Source organism: Pteropus alecto, unplaced genomic scaffold (genome assembly GCF_000325575.1).
Source record: "Pteropus alecto unplaced genomic scaffold, ASM32557v1 scaffold3, whole genome shotgun sequence".
Taxonomy (NCBI): domain Eukaryota; kingdom Metazoa; phylum Chordata; class Mammalia; order Chiroptera; family Pteropodidae; genus Pteropus; species Pteropus alecto.
Window position 1 is genome coordinate 218,589 of NW_006442484.1, and position 27,432 is coordinate 246,020.

A 27,432-nucleotide genomic window follows, 5' to 3' on the forward strand; every position below is an offset into this window, starting at 1 on the left:
GCTTTTCCCGATCATCTTATTAAAATTGCATTGTCCCTAACCTTCCATATCCCCTCCTTGATTTTTTTCTGTAGCATTTATCACCATTTATGAACTATATATTTTATAAACTATGCATTTTATGAAAGCTCCATGAGGGCAGAAATGTTGGTCTACTTTGTTTACTGCAACGTCTTAGTGACTAGGAGTGCCTAGTACATAGTAAGTGCTCAATAAATAATTGTTAAATGAATGAATGTTCCATACATTTTGGATCTTCAATCTCCTTTCCTGCATATTTTTTGACTACTACCTATCTTTCTTCCTCCTAAACCACATTTCATTTTGGTTAAGTTAAATTTTTGGCACTTAAGGTGGATAGAACCTGAAAAGGACCTTCACGTAAAATAAGAGAACATGCACTTAACTGGCAGTTAACTGGTAAGAGGAAAAGAATTTCAAAATGAGTCTCACCTTTTGCCACATGATCTTATTTTATTATATTATTTATTTTATGATACCAAAATATAGCAAAAATGAGAGTCAAAAAGACAAATGTCATCTTAGTACCATCTTTGATCCCAAGGGCAGAAATGCAGGTTTTTAGCCCTCTTATTATCTGATTTGATTACGTGTATGAAAGCAGATTATTTGTTCAGGTCTGTTCGTATGGTTAATCAAAAGCTGGCTGTACCTAGATAAAGAATCACTGGTGTTTATCACTGAAGTCATTGCCATTGTTACTACTATGAAAATGACTTCTGCAATCCTTTCTATATCAAAACACAAGTTCTATAATGATTTAACAGCTTAAAATAACCAGGAAGACAAATGATGAATTGTGTGAACAAAAACAAATTGCCATGTTGTGTGAACTAACAAAATCAGTTTATAAATGGAAAAGAAAGTTTTGAAAAATCCTAGCTTTTTTTTAACTGGCTGGCACCTTAAAGTATAGAAAGAAATGAGTATGTTCGAGCAGATGTCCATCTTAAACACCATACTATCATTTCAGAAAATAGATTTCATTACATAACTCAAAAAAATATCTGAAGCAGTCTCTTCCTCTATCCTTCTCCAAAAAAAAAAAATAATAATAACCAAGTTTCTCAACACATTCAGAACAATAAGCAAAACAAATCTTAAGTGATACCAAATCTAAAGTGAATGAAAGAAAAAAATGTCTTTTTCCACAAAATTTCTGGCAAGACATTAGCTCTTGTTCCCTTCACCACAGATTCAAGTTTGAAGACCAGATTGTAAACTTTGTCCAGAAAATGAAGGCATGAGATTCCTATGAATAGGAAGGGCAAGAAAATAATGACCTTTAGGTCTTATACACATAACTCTAAATCTGTTAGCAATCTTGATGCTTTTTAAAATATTTCAGATCATATTTTAGTGCAGGTCTTGTGATTACAGAGAATATTTCATCCACAGTATGAGAAAATGAGTCAATGCCTTTTCAAATATTATGTGTGAGAAACATATGTTGAGTAGTCATAGATAGTACTCTGAAATTAATCCAAAATCATTACATCTGGGTTTGTCCATTAGTATAGTAAGAGTAAGGTAAAACACTAATGTTTATTCAATGAATTATAAAAGTGAAATTAAAACTAGGTGAGCTGTATTTAAATGGAATTAAGCATTTCCTACAGGATGACAAAGAACACTGTATATTTCCTTCTAAGTGGAGTGACTTAGTTTTCTCAAACTTAAAATTTTTTTTCAGATTAAAACAAGGTATCAATTTACGCCACTAGAATCTGAGGGAAAAAGAAGAGAAAGTTTCCATTTATACAGCTTTATTTATTTACAATATCAACTTTAAAAAAGTAAAGAAAAAGTTGCTTTTATGTAGCGATTGATTTTCTATACTGTACCTGACTGTAATGTCTGTTCAGAAACTATGGATGCATCAAGAAGAAAACAAAGAATCATTAGTAAAACAGCAAGTTACAGTTAAAACCTAGAGTGTTATCACAAAACAGTCTAAGATGGCCTCATTTCTTTCGAGTCAATTTGATGACTTCACTTTTTCTGATAGCTATAGGACACCAAAGATAAATGGCAATAGCTGATACACACTTTCTGCATCTAAGAAAAATCCTACAGTGACTCAGTGATGTCAGAGTTACACAATCAGAAGGTCGTAGGCCTGCTTTTCAGGCTGCTCCTGTACGTATGTATGTGCATAGGCGTGCGTGTGCGTGCATGTGCACACACGTGAGGGAGAATATAAATCTGAAAACCTAAGAGGCTGCAGGGTATTGAGCATATGGAAGGCACCGCCCTCATACACACCTTTTAGTATTCCTTCTGAGACTCACTGATTAATACGTACGACCAGTTCAGTTATAACAAAACATATGAATTCCAAAAAACTCACCATGCTGTCCAAAATTGTGCAAATTCCCACAGCCATGGGGCTTATGGGGAAAATGAGGTCAGGGCAAAAAAAAAAATCAGCAGCGACCTACTAAAAAAGTTAGGAACCTAATGAAAACAACAGCACAGTTTTACACATGTTAAATGGTTAAGAGGCGTATGAATATTCTTTAAATATGGCACCTCATCTTGAAAAACACCTGAAATTTGCTCATAGTAATGTGCTTTAGAAGGACTGCAGCTTGTCACTGTAAGTGATGGAAGAAAGGTTCTCTGACATTGGACAGAAAGTGGCAACACCAGATGTAAGTGGGTATGGCTCATAACACAGCTGGTAAACTGAGGCAGTGAGATGTTTGAGGTGTGTGCATATGTGTAAGTATGTGTTGTATATTTTTACTCATCTCATTTCTGCTGGGTGCAGTTTTCTGTGTTTACCTAGTGTTATTGCTGGTGAAATCATGCAGAAACTAATGCGGAATTGGTATTATGCTCAAAAGGTTCCCTAATATATCATCCCTGTTGGAACAAATTCTGATCCTTAGAATAAGTGTTACAGCAGAACTGACTGTACTTTTTTTAAAAGGTATTTTACATCTAGTAAAATGTGCAGGAAACGAAAACCTGATGATCAAGTTTGAGAATCTTAGGTCCCTCACTTCTTTTCTTTCCTTCAGTTGCTTACTTGGAATTGTTGCTTATTAATGCCTTCATATCAAAGTAGGCACAGGTGGAAAGAGGTGATCAGATGCAAAACTGTTGGAAGCCAGGAAGAAAGCCGGAGGTTAAAAACAGTAGCTACGATCAGATTTTGTTTTTAGAGCTTTAGTAGGTCTCAGTTCCCTGGCCTACTAAAAGATCCCCGAGGAGCTCATTGTAATTAACTACCTTCGGCACCATGCAGAATTCTGAAAGAATCCATGACAACCTATTTGACCAAATAATTATCCAAGAGTACATTACTTGACGAAGAATAATTTCTCCTACTTGAACAGGGAAAATTGAAAGGTTTGGTTTGGAGATAACAGAAGAAATAAAAATGTTCAGAGTGCTGAAAAGTTAAAATAGCAAAAATATGGAGTAAGGAAGTCTAATTTATTAAGTTCTACAATGAACGTTGAGTTTTCCCATGATACTACTTAATATATGTTCACTGATGTGAGCAGAACTTCTTTTGACTTTAATAAAAGATACAGTGAAAGACATAAGCCATCCTGAAAGCCATATATTTATGTCAAATATTAAAATTGGGGATAACAGTATCCAATAATAAGCAGTATTTTAAATTATTGATTAATATGATTTAATATTTATTCAAACAATAGCAATGAAAAGGTAAGACCAAGTTATAGAAACTTTTGGGGTAGTGATTAGCAAAGTGACCAAAATAGGTATTGTTTTTTTCAATAAAGCATTTGTTTTCTACATAATTAAGCTAAGTGCTCTGTTAGCTGAATATTCTATGAAGTCCTGCTTTATGTAAAGTTAGCAATACTTAAACCATTCACTCCATCAATCGTAATCTATAAAAGAAAACATGCCTCAGTTTATGGTTTAATAATACTACTGATGATATAATATTTTGTAAAAGACAGACTGTCTTTGGAGAATGCACTTTTTAAAACTCACAGTGATAAAAAATCCTTCCAAAACTATTTTAAGCAATCTAAAAATTATTTATGTAAATAAGTTTACATTTACCTCTTATACTTTTAGAAGAAATATTAGTAACATAAAGTAAAAGATAAAGTATGCATACCACGCAAACTTCCAGTAGTTAAAAGTGCTCGAGCTTTGTCAGCTAAATCACTATTTAGAGTATTTCCCAGGAGTAAGACATCAATGGCCTCTTGCTTGGAGCTGTCAAAGAAGTTATTTTGAATCGTTCTAGTAACAGACCGAGCACCATCTTTTAACTTTCCAGCCTGTTGGGGGGGAAAAGGAGCATGGACTTTCATTCTAAATATTTTTGGCTTAGTAGGTACTTTGAAACTAAGTTTTATATGATTTTTACCTTAATAAAAAAGACCTAATCATTCTATTTTGAATATCAAATTGTCACATTAAAATGGCTCAAATTGTCACTGCTTCTTTTCCTCTTTTGCACAGAGATGAAAAAAGCTCAGTCATCATCTAGTAATGATATCTAGAGCACTAAGCATTTCCAATTGCTTACTATAAAGAAAATAAACTGAAGTGTACTTAAAACGAGGAAATTACTTCTTACAATGTAATGTGGGGATGGGATGGGTGAAGAGAAGCAGGGGAGATATTTAACACACTCTTAGAAAAACTTCAAAGTACTTTAATAGTAGAAAATAAAACTGAAATTGTTCCCAAATAAATTAGTTAGAGCTATAACTGAACATAAGAATGAAGGTCTAGTCTAAAAAGAAATTTATAATGTAATTGAAAAATATTACATGAAAACTACAGTCTACATATTTTAAGTCATTTTATTGCCTATGTAAATATAAATAATAACAAATAATAAACTTATGCTAATTCCTACAGTGAGTTCATTATAACTTTTAATGAGCCTATATTACTGTGAAGATTTATTTTGATCTTACAGATTTTGATAATTGTTTAAAAAAACTTTAACCTTTCGAAAAACATTTTGTTATATATAATTTTTAATCCTTAAAAAAATTATAGTAATAGTAATTTGAGGCTTAAAATGTTATTCCCTTTCATGTGATACCATTAATAAATGACATTATTTGAAAAGACACTCACCATTCACATTATCAGGAAATTAAAAGGAACCCAGAGAAAGGAAAAGAAAGAACAGTTCAGATGTTAGATTTTAGTTCAATACAGACTAGTATATTAACATATGAAATTCCATATCATCAGGTTAGAGATAAAAGACCACTGAAAATATATGTAACCTCTGTACATATATTGTCATAGTGTAGAAACAAAAAGGCAAAAGAATATTTTAAGCAATAGTTGTAGAGAATCAGGTTTTATCAGCAAGAATTACGTTCTTTCTTTAAAACAAATAAATGAAAGTTTAACAATTTCAGGTTTTCAAAAATAGAGACCACTTAAAAGAAAATACTGTAAATGTCAATACATATTATTTCTATGAGTTGAACAAAAGGGTATTTTGCAGGTAAAGCCAACACCTCTGGACAGAGGCATGACACTTTATGAGACACAGAAGAAGAGGTAGATTTGGAAATGAAAAGAAGATTTAGATGATGAATGGTCTTTGAAGAATTTCAGCTGCTATAGTGAAGAGGCTGAATAAGAAATAAAAATGGTAAATGTCCTTGTTTCTATTCCTGAATCTGAGGAAATGTAGAGATTTAAGATGTTATTAATAAATTCATCTGAGGTCAGGAGACTTAAAAAGTCAATATTGTACATAAATTAATGAAAAATATCTCAAGTATGCTTCCTAAGTCCCTCAATACAGCCAAATACTAGAGTGAACGTAGTCTGTAGATAATACCAGTAATTAAAAAGTAATGGTGAGACACAAAGTTATACTTAAGTCTGTATCTTACACTGCTTTTGCACATTCTGATAGCCTCCTTTTCAAGGTAAGAAAGTAAAAGAATAAAAACTTAATCAAGCCCTAATAATGTTGGGTTCATAGTCGGTGTTACATAAATCTTCCATTGATTTATTCTCCAGATCCGGCGTTTGTCACATACCTGTTAAACAGTAGGTACTGTGTTAAGTGCTGGGGATACAAACCCAAATGAGATAGGACTCTTTATAAGGAAGACTATGGTTTAAAAAAAATTATATTTATGATAAAAATAAACAATATGAAAAGTAAAACAAATATGCAAGGGGAAATCATTTTAAAATTGTAAGCAATACATATATAGGCCTAGCAGATTATCACTACATGACTAAATATGTCACAGACATAGCCCCCCAACCTAGGGAAATAACTACCTTCTATTCAGTCATTAATACCACTAGAGAAGGGAGAGTTAAAGAGGAATAAAAGCGTAATAAGATAAAATTCTAAAAAACAGTTAATTAAAAAAAAAGATGATTTAAAGGCATTATTAAAAGAGGAAAAAGAAGATCTTTCATAATCATGATAGATCTATATTTACCTTAGCCTTTCCTTCCAGAGCTCCGGTTCCTGCATATATCTTACTGATTGAATCACCATTCACAGACCACATGGACCGAAAAACTTCCTGAAAGCGAGTCACCAACTGAGGCTTTTCAGCTAAGCCAAGAGCTTCCAACTGTTTAGCCAGCATCTAAAACAACAAAAGAGAAACTTTTATAAGTGCATTAATATCTTAATTGTGATGTGACTTTTTAAGAACTACCAAAAGCTTTGTAGTTATAAGACTATGTGGAACTGGATTCTGAAAACCTAACGGTTTACTAGGCTGTTATTTCTCACTTTAAATTTTTAAAGTAAATATCACACAATGAAACTTATAAGCAATTTAATGTTCCCTTGTAGTAATAAGAAAATCTTTCCAGTTAAATGATAAAATTTATCTTATTAAAATATCTCTGTAAGTTATATATGTTTACCTTATCCACCTAGATTATTCAATAGCATGCTTTAAAGCAGAAAAAAATATTTACCTAGTTTATCTAAATATATATAGAAATAACAAAAGTTCTTTAATTTTTAGATTTGGTTTTATAAGTTTGGGTAATTAAGGTCAAGAGATTATGAGAAAAAAAGAAAAATAAAGACAAAGCCATATCTCTGGATAAAGTCATAACAGCTTTTTATGAATAAAATCTCTATTGGGAACGTGTATAACAGAGAACTAGAGGGAACACAGCATGCACGGAATGCAAGGATCTTCGGGCTACCACAATTCCCTCATCACAGATAACAGTAGCAGTGTCTAGAAAGGTATTAGTCTTTATTCAGAATGAGTGTTAGCCTTGAAATCTGCCAGAGTCAAAGAAACGTACAACCCTTATCTAGTCTACTTGTCTTGTTTGGAATCCAGTCATATTCTATGCCTTGAATTTTTATATAACTCCTTTCCATTTGCATTTTTTTTAATCTTATTAGCTATAAGTATGGAGTTTATCCATAACTCTAGAGGGATCAAACACTAAAATCATATTTTAAAAAACCCTGAACGGGGTTTATTTGAACTGGTAACGAGTTAACCAATTTCTGTACAAGGGAGTATTCTCACACCTGACTACCAACAGTGGATAATCAAATAAGTCAGTGTTAGTGAAAACTAACACCTGTTATACTTTTAATGACGACTTTCAAGTATTTCAAGAAGCTTACTCTCAGTATCTAAGTAAACTACTTAAACACAAAACTAGAAACAAACGCAAGCCATGTGATAAACTCCATCCAAATGCCAGCTTTCACTTTTCTTATGTCATATTTTCTAAATAAATTAAATGATAAATCTCAATGACAGATTTCAAAAAAAGCAAAACAGTAAAATTCATTTGGTTACTTGAAAGATACATTTCTGTAACAGAGAATTCTACATGCTATACTTTCATTTTTGAGAATGAACCTCAGCTGCAGAGTAACTAACCAATATTCTAACCAAATTTAAGATCATTTAACTAGAGGAAGTAAGAACTTGTTATTCCCTATTCCTATTTTTTATAGCATTTGAGAACTGTGCTAAGATCCTATGGAACTAAACGAAGACCCACCATAGCCTTATGACCCTGACTGCTGCACAACCGGAAAGACTTAGCAAGCTCAGCATTGCTACAGTTTGTCAAATAATTGAGACTGCGTCTACATTAGATAATCTGATGAATAAATTATAAAGAAAAAAACTTTTAAACAAAAACTTTGTGAAAGATGAATCTCATTCACTTTCATTCTAACAATGGCATTCTGTTCTTTATAGCTACTGATTTGACAATGCCATATAAACTATATTGGGTTACAGACTCTATATAAACTATATTGGGTTACAGACTCTATCAAAATATAATCCTATCAGATTGTACACGTGAAAACAGACCCTCCCCAATTGCGAAGAGACTTTTAAAAGACAACACAGAGAATAAAGGCCAAATGTTTCCATATGTATTTTTATATGTATATAAAAAATGTTTTTTTTTCTTCTTCCAAATGACAAGAAAATAAAGCAATTATTGGAATAGTATAAATAGCAGGATTTTTTAAGGAAACTTAAGGAACAATCAAGGGAAATAGCTACACAAAGAGTTGTAGAACAGGTAAAGGTAACATTTAAATGGAAAGGGATTTGGGCAAAAAAAGAATGACTAGAGAAGAATGCCTTTAATGAAACATAACTTTATTTTGTGAAAAATTAACTAATGAGAAACAAATACTACAAAACCACTGGAAGAGGCTTTAACGCAAGTCACGTACACACATTTTCATTTGTTCTTTACCTCTAAGCCAAGGAATGCCTGCACGCTGTTGGTTCTGTCAAGACAATCCAAGCAGTTTGTTCGAACTGTACCACTCTGGCATCTGTAACATATTCGATAAAATTAAGCAAAAGCAACAAAACTCAAACAAACAGAAAAATTAAGGTGATTACAATGTAGCATCCACTTTCTCTCCCTTCCCAACTTTTTATTAATTTTCCAACATATAAAAAAAATATTTTACAGTGAACATCCATATATCCACCATCTAGATTCTACAATTGTTAACATTTTGCCATATATTCTTTATCACATATCTATTCATCCACACTCACTTATTTTTAATTAGGCCAGTAGTTCAGCACTAACCATACATTCAGATTTCTTCCTTGCACATGAAAGATTATCAAATATTTATGGAATGAATTTTACAACCCTAAGATCTGTTACCTCTACTGACTATCCTATAGTTTCTATAGCATTGATACTACATATTGTACAATGAAAAAACTAAAAATTTGAGCTTTGTTTACTAAAGTTTACCTCAACCTATATTCTGAGCTTTAATCTTTCAATATTTAACTTTTCTCCTCTACTTTATATGCAAAAACTAAAGATTTGAATTATACTAAAGCAGACAAAAAGCAATGTCTTTTACTTCTATTTGCATCTCGTTGTCCTTACTGAGGTCAAGAAACATTAAAACAATTGTTTTAAGAGAGATCTGGAACAGCCTCATAGATAACAGCCTGAGGTCTGCAGCCTGATGAATCCCAGCTCTAACACTTCCCAGCTATGGGGACCTAGGGCAGATTGTAGCCTATGCATCAATTTTCCCAAATGTGAATGGGGATAATAATAGAACCTAGCCCTATAATTATTGTTAGCATCACATGTAAAAGACTAAGCACACTGTTTGGCCCATAGTACGTGCCCAATAATGTAAACTACTATTATTACTAGTTGAATTCTTAAAAAAAAACAAGCCTAGAATCAAGTATAATAAAGGAGGATATTTTATTTAATTATAAACTTTATCTAAAAAAAGAAATTTAAGAGTTCAATGTTAAGAACAATTTTTAAATTATAGCAGAGTTCCATTTAAAGAAAAGAGAAAGAGAGCATCAAACCTTTGAACTTCATTTCCATCGAAATAAAAAAATCCATAATCCACAAACTTTTGGACTTGAGGTTTAAGAATACTATGCAATTTTTCTACTTTTCCTCCTTTAACCATTTGATGATAGTCAAAATTCACCATCTGGATATCAGTAGCATGTTCAGAAGCTTTCAAATGATTCTAAAAGTAAAAAGGCAAATATTCATCTAAATGTTAAATGAATATGATCCTATCAATATATGTTACAAATGGAAGTGTATCTTTAAAACAAAAACCTCAGCATCATTCCTTGAAATCTTACTAATCTTACAAAGCTTTCACCAACATTGACAGTAAAATGGAAAATTACTTGCTGATATCTAATAGCATACTTTTCCTAAAACCACATATACTATCCCTGAGAGATTTGGTGACATATGTCAAATCATTTAAATAATATTCTTATCTGGTTTAGAAAATGAAAATTATTTCCAACCACTAGTATTTCATTTTTTATAACATAAATTTAATTACCATTTCTATTTATTATAGAATCACAAAAAGAAGTTCCTCATTTTTTAAGACAAAGCTTATCAAAGATTTAAAAGTTTATTTTTTATATCTTTATTTAATACATACAAATGTTTTAAAAGTACATAAAAGCTCATTCTCTAAAGTATGATCTGTTTATTAACAATATCTATTGCACAAGGTTACAATAAAATAGCCAAAAAATTAAGTTAATTCTGGACTTCATTAGACTGAATTTAAGAAAATGTTTTCTAACCATTTTGTTTAAGCTTAGAATTCTGTGTAGCACCATAATTTATATTAATTAATTATTGATTCAATAAGTGTTTATAAGGAATATTTTTTTCTTTAGAAGTCAGACATTTCTTTGGGTCCTTTTTTACTTGAAATTCTCAAATTTTCTTTCATCAACATAAGAAGGTATAGTCTTGCATGTATACAAAAGCATTATTTACCATTTCATAGGTTGAAAACAATGACTGTGGTTTCTAGGAAATAGGCAAGGCAATGAACAGATGAAGGACACTGCCTGGTATCTTGCTATCAGTGACAGATGAACATTTTGGGGAGTTGGGGAAGAGCATGCTTCTGCTTCTCCAGAACATAAATAAGCTCATTTTAGAAAACAATGTCAATTGCCTTGAAACCTTTCCATAATCCCAATTTCAGCAATATTACCCTAAACTGCTTCCTAATAGCCCCAAAGAATTAATGGCTGCAACAAGTATCCAACCTTTTTCTAGGAAGTAATTGACTTCCTGGAAGAATCTGATCACCCTATTACATTATTTTTTAAATACCATTCTTACCTGGAAAGCCTTACTTAGCATATGTTCGCCTTCCTTAGATCCAAGCAAATTTATTATTATTTGTTTACCATATAAATTCTTAAGTGTTCTAAAATGCCTATAAAAGAAAAGAAATAAGCATATGTCAAGTGACAAGTTAAAATTTTTTCAATAAAGAGGAATCCATTGTTAAACAGAACCTAAATGGTAGTATTTTAAACTCACAGAACATATTACAAAATTATATACAAGCTCATTCCACATAGTCTCAAAACTCTAAATTTATGAATATTCATTCAATAATTGTATTATTACAATTTCCTCTCTGACTTATCAATATGAAGCCTCCCACCTATGCTGGAGCTATTGGAGTCATCCAGCTCCCTCTCCACTCTCTGAGTATGGTGTCAGACAAGCACAGAGGACATAAGCCACCCACTTGGCTGTTAGGGCGGCTGGGGCAGAGGGCCTAAGGCTGCACCTCGCAAGTGAAGACATCATATGCTCCGTGAGTATTCAGAAAGAACTCCTTAATAGACCTAGCCTTAAAAAAACAGGCCCCAAATATGAGCCTATTCTGTCCAGCTTCTAAGTACTATAGAGGCTGTAGAGCAATGCCATCCCAAAGAAATATAACATGAGCCACAGATATACTTTTATATTTTCTAAAAGGTACATTTAAAAAAAAGTAAAAATAAACAGATGAAATTATTTTACATGTTTTATTTAACTCAATACAGCTAAAATATCATTTCAACATGTAACCAATATATAAAAGAAATATTAATAAGGTATTATTTGCTTTTTTTTTTTTTTTTGGCACTAAGTCTTTGAAATCCAACATGTATTTTACACTTACAGCACATCGCAATTGGACTAGTCAATTTCAAATGCTTAAAAGCTACATGTGGCTAGTGGCTATGGGATAGGGTATTGGACAACCACCCATTGAAGTAGTTTTAAGGCCAAGAGATCAAGACCCACAAATCTAATGCTACTACCCGAGAAGTCATAACACTAGGTGTCACTGTCTTCTAGTTAAATTAGGAATCAGAAAAATTTTACTTAGAACCAAAAAAGGTGAAATGAATCAGTAAATATAATTACAACTGGTCACATTGCTTAATAGTATCAAAACTCACAGCACTGAAAATAATCAGTCTTACCTGTCAAAAGCAGGTGCATTGGCTTCAAATCCCCTTGACATACGAACACGATGAGATCCCACCTAAAACAAGAAAAATACCAAAAGCCAACATGTAGATAAAAGATATGTCATTGTTTGTTTATAATATTCAAAAATCCATTTGCTGAACACAAAGCATTAAGTCAGATGACTGACTGGCACTCATGATAGTCTTTGAAAATACAAGGTTTAGGACTTTCTGCTCCCTTTTATTTTTTAAAACATAACCTCATAAAAAAAAGAGCTAGAAGTTAGCCCATTATGAAGCATTTGTAAACTAACAGAAATTTGTATCTATGAAAAATATTTTTTAAGTGCTTTCATATACATTACCTTGTTTTAAGCTCAAACATGTGCCCTGTGTAAGTCAACAGATATTACTGCCATTTGGAAAATAAAACAAATACAGCCAGGTGAAATAACTTGTCCTTTTGGTCAATATCATTAATTCCAAAACAGATTTCTAAATTCCTACTCTTCCAAGCTGCCTACAAAAGCAATGTCTATGTGTTAAAAATATTGTTCTGGAAAAATAGACTTTTCAAAGTTAATCTCATAGTCACATAACTATAGTAATAGAACATTTTGTAGAATCAGAGAATTTGCGTTAAGAGAATGAAACAAGATGGAAAACATCCACCTATTGTGTTTTGTTATAGTTTTTCTTTTCTCATACAGGAGAGTGACAGAGAAATGACACAGATCTGAGAAATATAACAGATGCCAAAACAAATATAAAAGTAAGATCATATCATTTCCCTGAAGTTTTAAACATTTCCTTCTGCGACTTGGGGATCAAAGTTCACCAGATTTCATTCTAGCTAATCTGTGAACAAACTGACTTGAAAGAGGGAATGGGAAAAGTGTTGCCAAATCAGTTACGCAGTTCAAGAAATAAAATCAGAAAATAAGCTCTAATATGCTCATTCAATTCTAAAATTGAATTAACAGTATTATCATTCATTCAGCATTCGCCCCTTGTCCTGATAAGTGAGACAATCTAATGACTGTACTAATAAATTGGTGGTTTTTCTTTTTTTTTCTTTTCAGTAAGAAACTGATGAGCTGTTTTTCTTTTCAGTAAGAAATTGATTAGCCTAGTGTCATATCTATATTTAATTTCATTCTATAGTGCTTAGCAGTCTACATAAAATGTCAAACTGAGAGATGTGTGCCCCAGGACAGTAAGCATTTTACTTTGCAGGAAATTTAGAAGTCAATACTTTTTCTTTCACATAATCTCCAGCAATTACCTGTAACTCAAAGTCCAAGATTTAGCATTATGTTGATTTATTTATATTCATCTTGTGCAATACTCCCAACCGTCAAGAAGGTGAAAAAATACAAGCTCTCATGTTTTTCAGGTAATGCCTCTGGTTCTTCCCCACCACCTGGTTCCCTAACACGTATACACAACTAGTTATATCATCACTCAGAGCAATGTATTAGTTAAACCAGACTAGGTTTCATTACTCGATATTAAAGAAAAAAATTCTATAATAAAAGAGCTGTTATGTCAATTGTGATGAAAGCAGCACTCTAGAAAGTTTTAAGGCTTTAAGTTAACTAAAAATTTACCCAATTAATTTTTTTAAAAAGTTGCATCAAAGATATTTTTAGAAAACCAATTAATTGAGAAAACATCATTTTCCACCAATAGTATTGCTTCATGTTCACATATTTTGAAATTTCGATTTGACCAAAAATTCAGTGTACAATACTATACTGGGCATAGAGTTCATGGTGCTCACCATCCTTAAGACTAACATAAAACTACAATATAATGTCAGCCTAATACTATAAATCATAAATGCTAAATAACTTCAGAGAAAGGAAATCATAAGTAAAATGAGTTGCCAGCACTTAAAATATCATTTTTACCCACGTAGCACCTTATGACAACTCTTACGCTGTCTCAACCTAATTCATATTGATCTTTACCTTTTCCATAAAACGCCTGACTGCCCAAACAGATTGCAAGCTCTCTCTGAAGCATCATTATAGTCTCTGAATTTCTCATAGCACAGTACACAAGATTATACACCTCGTACAGATAATATACACAGGAAGAACTCAAGGATTTAATGAAGAGGTCAGTGCGGAAGTGACTAGAATCTGTTCTATGAGGTCTAAGTTGGCTACTGAAGGGCAACAAACCCTAATTTTGGGAGCAGAGGATTCCTGTTAGAAAATAGCAAGTCAGGAAGCTGGAGAGATAGAGGAAAACCAGGTCATGAAGAAACCGGTGCCTGGTAGGTCTGAGGAGCATAATGTACCCTAAGTAATTAGAACTGCCAGATAGCTAGGAGGAGACTAGTTAGAAAACTGTGAGAATTTTGCAGGCAAACAAACAAACAAAGAAAAAAAAATACACACACACACACATACATATACACACACATACGTACGTACGTGCGCGCACACACGCACACACACACACACACACACACACACATTTATTTCTAAACTGGCATGATAAAGTGGGTGAACAAAAAAAAGGGGGGCATGCCTAGGAGAAGGCTGGGGCTATGTCACAGCGCTGCCTTTGCTTGCTCAGCATGGGCCGCTGGAGCAGATGGGGCTGGGGATGCTTTGAGTCATCAGAAGATGATCCTGCACAACAGAAGTTCTCAAATTTGACTGGAAGGGAACTTGGTTAAAAACGCAGATTCCCGGCCCCATTCCAAGAGATTCTATTTCAGCTGATGTGAAGTTGAAGCCATGAATCTGTTTTAAAACCACGTGAGATGATTCTTTTAGAAAATCTTTTCATTAAAAAAACCTCAGAAGAATTAATCATGAAGGTAAGAGGCAAGACAAGGGACAACTGCCTGAGGATTTTCTGTCTGTGACTTCTGAAATGGGACACCTCACGAGGCAACACCGACTTTGGGGTCCCCCTAAAATAAATTCTGGTCTCCAGAATACACAGGACACCTTACAACCATTTACAACCACTTTGAGTCAAAAATCCTTGTTGATCTTCTATGAGAAAATTAACTTTTAGACTTAGTATTTTTACTTTTAAAAATCAATATCTATTTTTCAGTTTTTTAAAAATCAATTCTCTATTGCCTCACTATTGCCTACTCTTTGTGGATGGTGGGGGAAATGATAAAAGACAGTCATGAAACCCATTCATTCCTGTTCAAAGAAAGGCTGACTTTCAACTACTAAGCTAAATAGTTGAGAACCGCTGACCCAATCCTCAACCTAATCCGACAGCAATAGGCAACTCAGTGACCATTAAGCAGAATTGTTGAACTGTCTTGATGTCTCAGAAACTACTTTCTCTATCAAGAAAGGCATAATTTAAAAATCTGTAGTGTTCAGCCCATAATCACATGACATTAGCCAGCCAGACTATCTGTGTGGCAGGGCAAACCACAGAACAGAGAAGGAAGTAGGAAGGCAGTCCCATCAAAGGAGGATCCCTCAATGTAACTACTCAGGATCCAACCTTAGTGAATAATCAGACACTGCAATTCTGAACTTCTTAATGAAATAACACAGAAAGCAGTATAATGGAGGGCCTGTAAGCAGGCTATTAGGGTCTCTTGACTTAGCCTGTCTCTAAAGCAAAAGCACTCGCCTTGCATTGAAGCAGGGCTTTAGGAATTCCTAAAGCATTATTCCAAACACCCTTCTCAGATGACGAAAGCTTAGGAGAAGTGGTGTAGGGATGAGATTCTTTCCTGAGAGAGACTGAGGGAGAGGTATAGCTATTTAAATTACTCTTATATGCCAAAAATAAAACCCAGACAAATCAAACCAGGCTTGACAAGAACTCAAGATCTTAGCAAAGCAGTACAAGTGTTAATCCTTGTGATTCTTGGCCTGTCTTAAATAAACTATACTATTGAAAAGGTTCAAGTGCTCTTCAATTTTTCTCCATGATAGCCAGAGTGTAAGAGAGATCCAGCTATGAATGAAAAGGAGGCAAGATTTTTTTCTGCCCATTTTCTCAATACTGTAGACTGAAGCACAAAATTTACTAGACAGTATATACTAGAAGCTTAAAATTAATATGACTTCCTTTTTCGGGATTAAAGGGTTTTGAATAAAAATAAAATGCAAAACACACTATTATGGGCAATCCAATATTATGACCTTACATGAAAAAATAATCTTATATTTTAAAGATTAGACATTTATATCAACAAAGGAAAGTTTAAAATTAGAAAGCAAGCCAGAGAAAATATTCAAGATGACAGATCAATATAAATTACAAAGTAAAACTTCAGTAGCAAATATATTATCGATAATAACAATAACTAATCATTACATAGTGCTGACTGTGTGTGCCAGGCACTATTCTAAGTACCTTCCATTTCATCCTTATGAAAACCCTAAGAAGTAGGTACTAATAATATTATTATTCCCATTTAAGATAAGAAAGCTTAGACACCAAAAAGTTAAATCACTTGCTGAAGATCACACAGCTAGCAATGGTAGAATAAGGATCCAAGTTGAGAAGTCTGGTTTCGGAAGCTTTGTTTTAATTACATTTTTCTGCCTACAGAGACTAAACTGTTTTATACTTAGATACTGAGATTGTAAATATGGAAATATTTTTAAAATAATATACTATGAAAACATCAAAATTTTAATATTAAACGCGGCAGCTGAATTTTGATGGATATTTGAAAGAACATTAAAGGAAAAAATATCTAAGACAATTCCAAGAATTTTGTACTTAGATTCATCCAATGAACTAATAAACTCTCCTGAAAATTTAGAAAATATAGAAATTTTCAAGAAAAAAACAAAAAACCGAATGCCAAACACCCACCTGCAACCCTGGTTGCTCCCAGAACAATGGAACAGATCCCCGAATTTGTATGAAGGAAGAAACAGAGTCATCTAAGTACACGACCTACAGAGAAAAATATTGTAAAAAATATTTCCACAGACTAAGCTGTTACTTCTACATTAGAAGACATTTTCTAACATCCGTTGCACGCTAGTTATAGCTTATGATTCATCTTTCACATACAAACTGTCCTAACAAAATATCCAAAATAGGCCACTAAATAAGTTTGATTTTTTTAAATCAGTGATAACTCCTCCATAGAGATTAACCAGGAAAATAGTGAAAATATAAGAATCACAACTTTTGAAAAGGAATTCCTTTTGAATCTCAATACTTACATTTATACCTTTCTATTTCCATTTAATTTTTCTTTAGTTTTTATATTTTTAAAAAACTAACTTGAAGATCTGAGCTGGGCTAGAGGAATGGCCTAAATTTACAATTACATAGTTTCATAGCCAAAAATATCATACCTCTTTCTTTTAGATGGTACATATATCTACATTTAAGATTGGGTTTAATTTATTTTACAGAAAAACACTTTTCTTAAGTTGTCTAGCTCTATAATTGAGTTTTTAATTCAATACCAAAACACAGGCACTGCCATGCCATGCTGATTAGTGAAAATCTTGCTATTTATTTGAAGAGTCATAACCAAGTAAGTCTGTTTCAGGGTAACCTTTCCGAAGGCCAATAAGCAGCTGAGAACGACCATGAAAATGACATTACGGATGTCAAAATGAGTTCTGAATCAAGTAAAAATCTGTTATTCTATAATTTTCTGTGCCTCTCATCTCATTGATGAACTAAGCAATACAAAACACTACATACCTGCTCTGTTTCTACAAAATTAGCGACGTGACCATCATCGTTTGTTCCTCGGACATTAAATCTGGTCCCAGCTCGTTCACAGCTTAGTCTAGAAATGAGGCAAGCCTTTGCCTGTTTATGAGCAGCATAAATTGTTCTGATTTCTACTCCCCCACACATGAGGCGTAATAGCCAGTCATCGCAATTCACGCCATAGTGCTTGAGATGCAAGTGCAAAGACTGATTCCTAACGCAAAAAGAAAGAACTGCATTAGCTTACTGAGTACTAGACAATACAGTTTAAGTTTTAAAACGGTGTTCCTAGAAATTAATTTAATGCTATTAAGTGAAAAGGCACCAAAAATAATTCAATTCATTTACGTTTATTCTGCCAGGTATCAAAAGACAGAGCTCTGAGATCCTTGAGCATGTGATCTGTGATCCACAGAAAAGCAGAATATTGGTTACGTTTTTAGAATCTGTGCCCCGTTTCTATTGTCTTTTTATATAATGTATTTATAACCTAACTCTTCCAAAAAAGATTTCATACACATATCCCCATGCCACATTATAAGCTCTACTTTTAAGGCTTGACTTTTATGAGGCTCTATTTTAATTAATTTAAATTTAAACAGCCAGGCAGGCTAGTGGCTACTGTATTAATGCATGCCTAGAGCTTTCTGTTACTCCAAATACTCTTAGCTTTCTAGGTAACAGATGAGGCCTGGTTTCCAAACTTCTTCAGGGCAAAATGTTTTATTCAAACAAACATGCGGAAGTCTGATGATCAGGCTACATAAAAGCAGTGTCACCATGGCTAAAGCAGGGATGAGGGCTGGAGTCCTGCCAAGGTTGGCCATCTTCTCATCCTGCTGTCTCCTCAGGGGTTTCCACTGGAACCTTAGTCCTCTAAAGAATGCATGTGGAGACTCCTAACAGACCTACCACCCAAGCAAATATATAATGGTGCAGAAAAACCTTTCAACAAACAAAAAGTGGATTTTCTATAATACTGAGACTTGGTCCTCTGAATTTTAAAACTCTCCTACTATGTTAAGTTGAATTCTGAAGTGCTCTGCACTATCTTGCTGTCTTTAAGGTATATAAAAAAGTAACAGCCTTTTCTTGAAGCCTCAAGGTCATTAATATCGATAATATACAGCAATACTGCTAAAGCAGCAGTCCCCAACCCCCTCCTCCTCAGGGTTTAGGCTGCAGTCGAAACAAAACAGATGCTGGTCATGTGCACTTCTGGTAAACCAGCTATAACCACATTCCTTCCTTCCATTCAAGAAAGCATACCGAAATGTCAGTGGTGAGATTACTACTAGAATAACATTAAATCCGATGACCATTATTTATTTTAAAATATGACTTAAGCCCCCATACTTTACTAGTACCTACACTGATACTGATCTGAGACAAAGCTCAAATTGACTGTGACCCAGTATATCCAGACATAGTGGGTCCCATGTCACAGCTCAGGTATAAGAGACTTGACTGCCCCATTTAAAGAGAAGTGGGTGTGAGATCCTATGCATTTCCTCAGGCAGAGTTTCTCCTTCTGCTGTCAGTTTACATTTTTTCTTTGCTGTCAATGTGTTGCTGTTTTAATTTTATTTAAACTTATAAACAACTCGACAGACAGCAGCTTCGAATCTCCAGTGGAGTAAAACTGCCTGGGTTTTTATGATAGGTATTTACCACTCTGGCCACAAAACTTTCTTGGCCGTATCCTGGAAAATATTTCAATTAAGCTGCAAGGGTATGTGTAATGAATATGAATTCTTAAAGCTTTCATTTTTCTATGCAAAGTGAGGCTCGAGAACGCAATCCTTAGCAAAACTGTACAAAGAGTAAAAGGGAGCAAAGCTCACCTTTGGTGTTTCAGCCTCCCCTTTTTTAACCTGTTTCCTACTGGATAAATCTCTTAATGTGTCATCTAATTCTGCCCCACCTCTGGATAAATCTGGAGAAACTGCTGGATAAAACTCTTCAAACTGAGATCTAAAGTTAGCCTTACTGAATGAAAAGACAAATGAATTATTCCTACTGATTAAACTTAGCCAATGTGCTTGGTTGCTGATCATCACAGCTGTACCTGCTTGGACTTCTAATTAAGGAAGGAAAACTTTGTCAACCTAAGGAATCTGCGGTAAGAATGAGTGGTGGGGCGGGGATGCGGTCAGGACAGCTTCCCGAAGCCAAGCTGCAACGCCTTTTCCTTTCTCAGGGACTTCAATGTCTCTTCCATCAGAAAAAGTATAGGGTTGACAAGAGCAGACAGGACTCTGTCCATTCATCTGCCCTGTTGACGCTTCCCTCTCCTCCCATCATCTCCTGCTTTGCTGGGCTCCAAGTCTCTGACTCCAGTGCTCTGAAGCCTTTTTCCATTCTGCCCTCTTTTCTCCCCCATGCCACTACTCAGGGCCGAGAAACTTCCATGTGAGCTACGAGGCGGCTAAGCTATTCCTCTAAAGTTAGTTTTCTATTCTTTTTGTTGACTTTGAGCCCTCTGACAACTAGGTAAAATGGGTCTGACCTGAAACTGCTACTCAAGGACCTTACAGGTAGACGGTGAAAGTGCAAGTGGGGCAGTGGGGGGCGGTGCGGGAATACACAGGAGGAAAAATCTTGACTCTGAACTGCTGAGACGGAGTCCTGGACTTTGGCCTTACAACATATGCAAACAGAATGAAATATAATTAGTACCTGGTGGTATTAAGGAAAAAAAGTCATCGTCGATACTGGTTGTAGATAAGAGAACTACTCAAAAGACTGGGTCTGCTCCTATAATAAACTGATACTAATTATGGTCACGTGCGTTCTGCTCATCTGTGCACACTTATATTACAGCACATTATGCATAATCAGGGAATATATCACAGTTACCTACTTATGTCTTATTTTTATTATAGTACTAAACTTTATCCCAGCATACTATTCCTTTACAGTCGGTTGCTCTTAAATCAAGATTTTCTACTTACAACGTTAAAATTAAAAATAATAAGGGAATGTTGGCTTAATAGGCAATACTGCCAGAGACAAGATCTCAAAACTAAGAACAGTAAATATGAATAACATAATTCCATTACAACTAATTCATTCCTAATTTTAAAATAAAGATTTTAAGTATATTTCTGAAATGAAAGTTTAGTCACAATCAGGGAGAGAAAATGGGTTTCATGTCACATGTCAACTTCAGTAACTGACAGTGGATGTCTCCTATACTCGGCTAAGGATCCTGGGGCAAGAAAGAGTGAGTAGTGTGCTCTACCAGTAATGCCCATCCCTGCCAGCTCTGGAAATAACTGTTGAACGTACTGTGCCCCAATTCGCCAAGCTATTACACAGCACATGATTACAGAGGGACAAAATGTAACACAGACTCACCAGAAAAATCTATTATCAGTCGTGTGTTCCTGCATGCTGCGATGTGCATTAAGACTCAGATCTAAACTGGTTCCAGATGCAGACCACGCAAAATAAAAGTTTCCTGAATTCAAAACTTTTCGCACTTCTGAAATGCGATCCTCATCTGAAGAATCGACTCGTAGTGATATAAATTCAGTGGAAGTAACTCGGAAAACTTCAGATTCTTGGATTTTTCCAACGGACATACATCCTGTGACTAGGACCAGATAATGTAACATGGTATCACCTGCAAAAACCAAAGATTTAATGGGATGAAAAGTTCCAATATTTTTCAAGCTATTCAAAGTTTCTTCCAACTTTCTTTTCCAGTCTCCTTTTTAAATCTGACATCATGATGATTTTAAACTTATCATTGACGTGTTTAAGTTAACAATGAGATTTTGGCAAAAGCTGAAATACATTTAGTATAATGAACCATTTAAATATCAACAGAATAACCTTACATTTATGAAATTGTTCCTCTACTTGATCTGAGGGTATGTAAGATTTATTTTTTTAAAAATGTGAAAAGAGAGATCTTGGCCAAGTGGGGAGGAAAACGGACTGGCACATTAGGAAACAGCAGTTAAAAAAAATGTGTCATCTTCCCTACCTTGCCTTTATGATTGTTAGGAAGTTCAGATAAGACAATGAATGTGAGTTCTCTGTAAATAGTAAAGTTGGAAAAATAGCATAAAATGTGAGCTGATGATAACAATGATATATGGGCAAAGAGTCCCTGGTAACAATTTATAAAGCAATTTAGTTTACAAAAACTTTCATAGAGATTCATCTAAGTCTGACAAAAATCCAATGAAAGTGGAATTCAGCAGTGATGTACTCTGAGCATGGGCTATGACTTGGCTCCATTACTTATTACCTAGACCAAAGTCACTGTGCTAACATACCAACCTGAGATAACCTCCCTATAAAATAGGATTAAAACAAATCTCACTGGACTATGAGAGTTACCTAAGACAATATTAGTTAAGCACCCAGGCAGATGTGATAGATCCATTACAAATGGTGAATCTCCAGACCAGTGCTCCTGAAAGTATGGTCCATGACCTGTTACCAGTTCACAATGAGAAAAGATGCTTGTTCCAGAATGGAAATCAACTACATCACCAAATTCACCATTTGGTTTAGCTGACTTTTTTTTCATAGTATGACTTTACCAATGAAGGAAGCCATGTGCTGACTGGCATGATGGTGCCAGGTCCTCATCTCAGCACAGACCAATAATAAACAGTTCATGGAATGGTACCAGACCTTGCACCTCATTTTAGTCACACTGTTATAGACAATCAAATTGGTAATCACAAAAGTTATTTTGCAGCCCATGGTGACATTAAGTGGCAGAGTCAGACTCAAGCTAAGACCTTCTGAATATAAAACAGATGTCTTTTCTACTATAAACCAGGGAAATCAATGCAGTTCCAATTAAAACATCGTTTCCTAAATGCATTGAAGCAAAGAAGAAGGGCAATGCTCTCATTTTCTTTTGACAACTAGCACCAATCTCTTAAAGTGTTCAAACCAGGCACTGCCTCTGGAACTTAAAATCATGAGTGTGAGCATGCAGCATGCCTTTTCAATCAACAAACATTATCCCAAGATTAGCTTCGTCAGGGTTTAAAAGATGTTACCACACAGCTCAAATGCGGAGTCTGAAATGATTTATAACTAGTCTCTTTCAAATCCTTAGAATTACAAAAACAGAAATGAAAAAAATAGATGAATTATTCCGAATAATAAACTTACCAAGATTTAATCGTAAAACACCTAAGAGTCCATATGCATCCAGTACTTTGGAGTATGTAGCCTTGATTGCCTCTTTTTCTGCAGATGCTACAAAAAAAGAAGTTTGGGGGTAAGAAATGTGATCTGAAACATCAGGTTTTATCTAGCTATAAAGTCGAAGTTTTGATCAAAATTTTCTAAATATTAACCTCATGTTCTTAACATAAATGTATTGAGTAAAATATTTTAACAAACTAGTAACTTAATTGCTCTTCCCAAAGAGTTAACCAATTGCTCTGCACTACCTATGAATCCACCCTCTCCCTCCGATCTGTGGTACTACCTTTAATAATATTCGCATTTGGGGGTGTTGTGAATTCTCTTCTCTCCCCCACTGATCTGTTTGCCTTCTCTTAGTGTTATGATACCCCGCCTACAGGACAGCACCTGACACCTTAAGGAATCTTTCAGAATCTCTGGCCTCAATATATTCTTTCTGCTTTATCTTTCATTATCCCCCTCTTCCTTTCACTCCTTGCATCCTATGCTCTAATCGTATTAAATTCTCAATATTGCCCAAACATGCTCTTTTCCATTTCTGTACCTTTGCACAGCAATCTAGCCTCCCGCCTGCAAAGCTCTACCCAAACTTTGTCTCTTGGTAAAATTCTATTCACCTTACAAAAACATAGGCGGGTCACTTCCTGGACACCTTTCCTTCCTCAGCCAGCGCAGTTCTTCACAGAGCTCCCTCTTCATGTTGCCAAAACATTTTATCACTTTATTTAGACTCATCACTGTCTTTCCTATTAGCCAGCCTCCTCCCTGAAGGCAGAAATTCCTTTGCATCCTATTCATCCTTTCACCCCTAACACTTAGACTAGTGCTTGACACATAAAAGGCTGATAAAATGTTTAAATAATGAAAGCTAATACTACAAAGTTTAGCACAGGAACAGGAAATCTTTAATCTGGCCTTTGGCTTTTTATTTCTTCCGCTATAAAATTAATGTTATCTTGCTAATGAATATAACCCACAGAATAATTTCCCTAGGACAGGCTGTTATGGTAGTTCTATCAAGAAAACAAAACAAGTTCTGAAAATTTCAAGGGAAAATCTTCCTAGTTCTTAGCAAATACACTTATGAAAAATTTGACAAAGAACCAAAGAAATATAAACCATAGCTGGTATCTCAATGAACAATGACAAATGATCTCCCAGTATGAAATTCAGGAGTGGGGAATATTTCACCAGGCCCTAGGTTATGGGGATTTGTATTTCATTCTGCATTCCTAGAGTCCCTATTATAATTATTACTATAATTATGTTTATAGAACAGTTACTCCCAAGATTCAATGATAAGCCACACAAATATAAAACATCACAACAAAAATTTCCACTATATTTTATAAAGTAAAATAGGATTGCCTACACCGAAAACATTAGACTTGTTACATCTCTAGTGACAGAAAGCATGGCTTCCAGGGCAAATATCATTCTAGAGTTTTACAAGTTACATGGTATATGTTTTTAAATACCACTGCTAATATAGTAATCTAGATATTACTACATGTATCGGTTTCAGTAGCAATCATCATTTGGGTTCTACTACCAGCAGCTAGTAAGAGTTAAAAAGAAAACATATTTTTAATATTAAATCATCACCTTCCCTTAGAAAACAAGTCATTGTATAACTTAAATTACCATGCAACAAAATGTTCTCTTCTAATAATGCATAATAATTACCTTTTCATTAATTGTATTCCAAATATATGAATATATCATGTCTCTCAGGCCCAATGATGTCTCATCTATTAGACCGTCACCTGATTCAAACATGCAAACAAATGTCATGCTGCTTGGTTATCTACTCTTGTATTATATTCTGATGCTCAGGAAACAGGACTGATGCACACATAAGCACACTATTTATTTATTTATTTATTTATTTTTGAATTACTATTTTTTTTATGACAATGGTTAACAAAATTCAATAAGTTTCAGCTGTACATTTTAACAGCAAGGCACATATATATTTACACTGTGTGTTCACTTCCTATAGATTTCTTTCTGTCACCACATATTTGACCCCATTTACCCCGTCAACCTCCCTTTCTCCCCTCCTCCCTCCCTCCACCCTCTGGTAACTAGCCGATTGTCCATGTCCCTGAGTCTCTGTTTGTTTGTCCTGTTCATTTGTTGCTTTTAGGTTTATATCTCGCATGTAAATGATATCATGTGATTTTCAACTTTTTCTGTATTGCACAAGCACACAATTTAAAGTGAGTATCTTAGATAAAGTATGCTAAAGCAAAGGAAAATAACTGAAAGAGTAGATGTCATTTTTCCTGCCAGTAATATTTGGTTTCCCCTCAAAATATGAAATCATTCTTAGAGTGATCAATAATGCTTCAGCCAAGGTACTTGTATATTGTTTCTCTGATGATCATAACAGTAACCAACTCTGGGTTAGATATTCTTCTTACATTATTTTTACAACAACCCCATGAGAAAAATTACTATTTCCATTTGACATGTGAAGAAACAGACTTAATTTGTTGCTAACTTGTCTAAGCTTAAGCAGCCAGTCAGAGAATGCAGCTTCATGAGGGAAGGGACTTTGTCTGGTTCACTGCCCTATCCTCAGTGGCCTAATTCAGTGCCTGGCACTCAGTAGTTCAATAATTCTATGTTCGATGAATTGGTAAATAAAATTTCTGAGCCATATGCACTTTTAATTCCAGACACTTCTAATTTCATAAGAGAAAACCATGCTTTCCTACATATTTTTTATGTAAAAGACTGTCGATGTCTTCTTATTCTTCCATATAGGCTTCAAAGATTTGGGGTAGAATGGAGGGAGGTCTTTTGCAGGCTGTCAGAGCTCAGGTAAAGTAAGAAGGATGGCCCTGTGCATGGATATGAAGCCAGAGGCAGGGAGAGAGGGCATCCACTTGGCAGGAGGGGCAGCCTGGCCTGAGATACTGAAGTCTGAGCAGGGTGAGGAGGGCAGTGTCCACGCAAAGATGTTGGGAGCGGCCTGACATGGTATGCTGGAGCTTGAGAAGGGTGGGAGGGGGCAGGGTACACTAGAGAGAAGCCCAGACAGGGTGTTGAAGCCCCAAAGGGCTGAGGAGGGCCCCCCATGAAGGGGGATGTGGTGGCAATGGCAGAGTGGTTGATCATATAGCAGAATGATCAAGGATAATGGGAACCAGGTTCTCACTGTCAGAGACAAGGAGTGCACATATGAAAAGAGAAACAATTAGAAATGCACACTGCAGTGTTGACTGAAATCGGAGTTACCAGTGTGAACTCAGTTTTCTAGAGAGACAGACAAACAGATATAAATATAAATGAGTACATATATTTACATGTACACATACATAGAGACATATATATTCTCCTCAGCTCTGTCCATCGACAAGACCTAAGACCAGCACACCAAGCACCCAGATTTTGCAGTCTATTAGCATCTTCCACTAAAAGGGACTAGGGCTCCTTGGGGAAATGGCTGGTTCCAGGGCTGGGGCAGAAACAAGATGAGCCTGGAACATGTTCTTGTACCAGAAAGTAATGGAGAATTGAAAGAGTAATGGAGACATGCCACAAAAATGCAGAAGCCAGTTAGAAGGGACTTCAACTGGTAAAATCTGGGACAATTTGAGCATCAAAATAAACTACAAGAGTAACAGAATATAAACCCACTGAATAAGCTCATAAATTGAACATTTGATGAGGAATGGAATGTTTATATAGTCTCAAAGTATCTCACCTCAAAACATGTGTTAATTATAAAGAGGAAAAAAGTCTGCCAGAGGCCTCACAGATGCCACCTTAACTAGATAATCAAAGTGAACACCAACAGTAACGGGATGAATCAAAACTGTGTGCCACCTGACAGGGTACAATGAAAGAACCCAACACCACTTCTGGCATATTCCTGCCAAGATGTATAACCTGAATCTGAGCATAAAAAACCATCAGACAAACTAGTGGAGTTTATTAAATGGTAGGGTATATGGAGAGCATAGAAGAAAACAACGAGAAGGAATGAGAGGAAATGGAAGTTCAGGGGTCATGCTGATAACGGAAGTTCAGGTCACTCTCTTGCTACTGCAGTCTTTCAAGGTATCTACTGTGCTTTCAGTGAGGGGAACAGAATGCTTTCTGTAAAGACCTTTGTATTTTCTTTTTTTTTTGTCCTATTCATGTTGTTGTTATTAAACAAACACGATGCTAGGAAAAACAAACCTTTCTTTTTACTCGTTACTGATTTCTAACCACAGGTAGGCATGACTGTCCAAGAAGACTTTTGTTTGAGGAGTAATTCTGAGCCGAT

General features: G+C 34.8%; 1 protein-coding gene across 7 annotated transcripts in view; it reads right to left on the bottom strand.

Annotated features, from left to right (window-relative positions):
* The window catches only part of SYNJ1 (synaptojanin 1), an 82,347-nt gene that overhangs the window by 41,122 nt on the left and 13,793 nt on the right, over positions 1 to 27,432 (bottom strand). For all 7 annotated transcript variants that reach the window (XM_006920968.3, XM_015596628.2, XM_015596629.2 and 4 more), the window contains exons 3-12: positions 23,112 to 23,198; positions 21,327 to 21,594; positions 17,955 to 18,180; positions 17,103 to 17,186; positions 12,291 to 12,352; positions 11,146 to 11,242; positions 9,837 to 10,006; positions 8,728 to 8,809; positions 6,456 to 6,608; positions 4,130 to 4,295 (exon numbers count right to left, since the gene is read on the bottom strand). In XM_006920968.3, the coding sequence (XP_006921030.1) occupies positions 4,130 to 4,295; positions 6,456 to 6,608; positions 8,728 to 8,809; positions 9,837 to 10,006; positions 11,146 to 11,242; positions 12,291 to 12,352; positions 17,103 to 17,186; positions 17,955 to 18,180; positions 21,327 to 21,594; positions 23,112 to 23,198 (1,395 nt within the window). The remainder of the gene's footprint in view (positions 1 to 4,129; positions 4,296 to 6,455; positions 6,609 to 8,727; positions 8,810 to 9,836; positions 10,007 to 11,145; positions 11,243 to 12,290; positions 12,353 to 17,102; positions 17,187 to 17,954; positions 18,181 to 21,326; positions 21,595 to 23,111; positions 23,199 to 27,432) is intronic.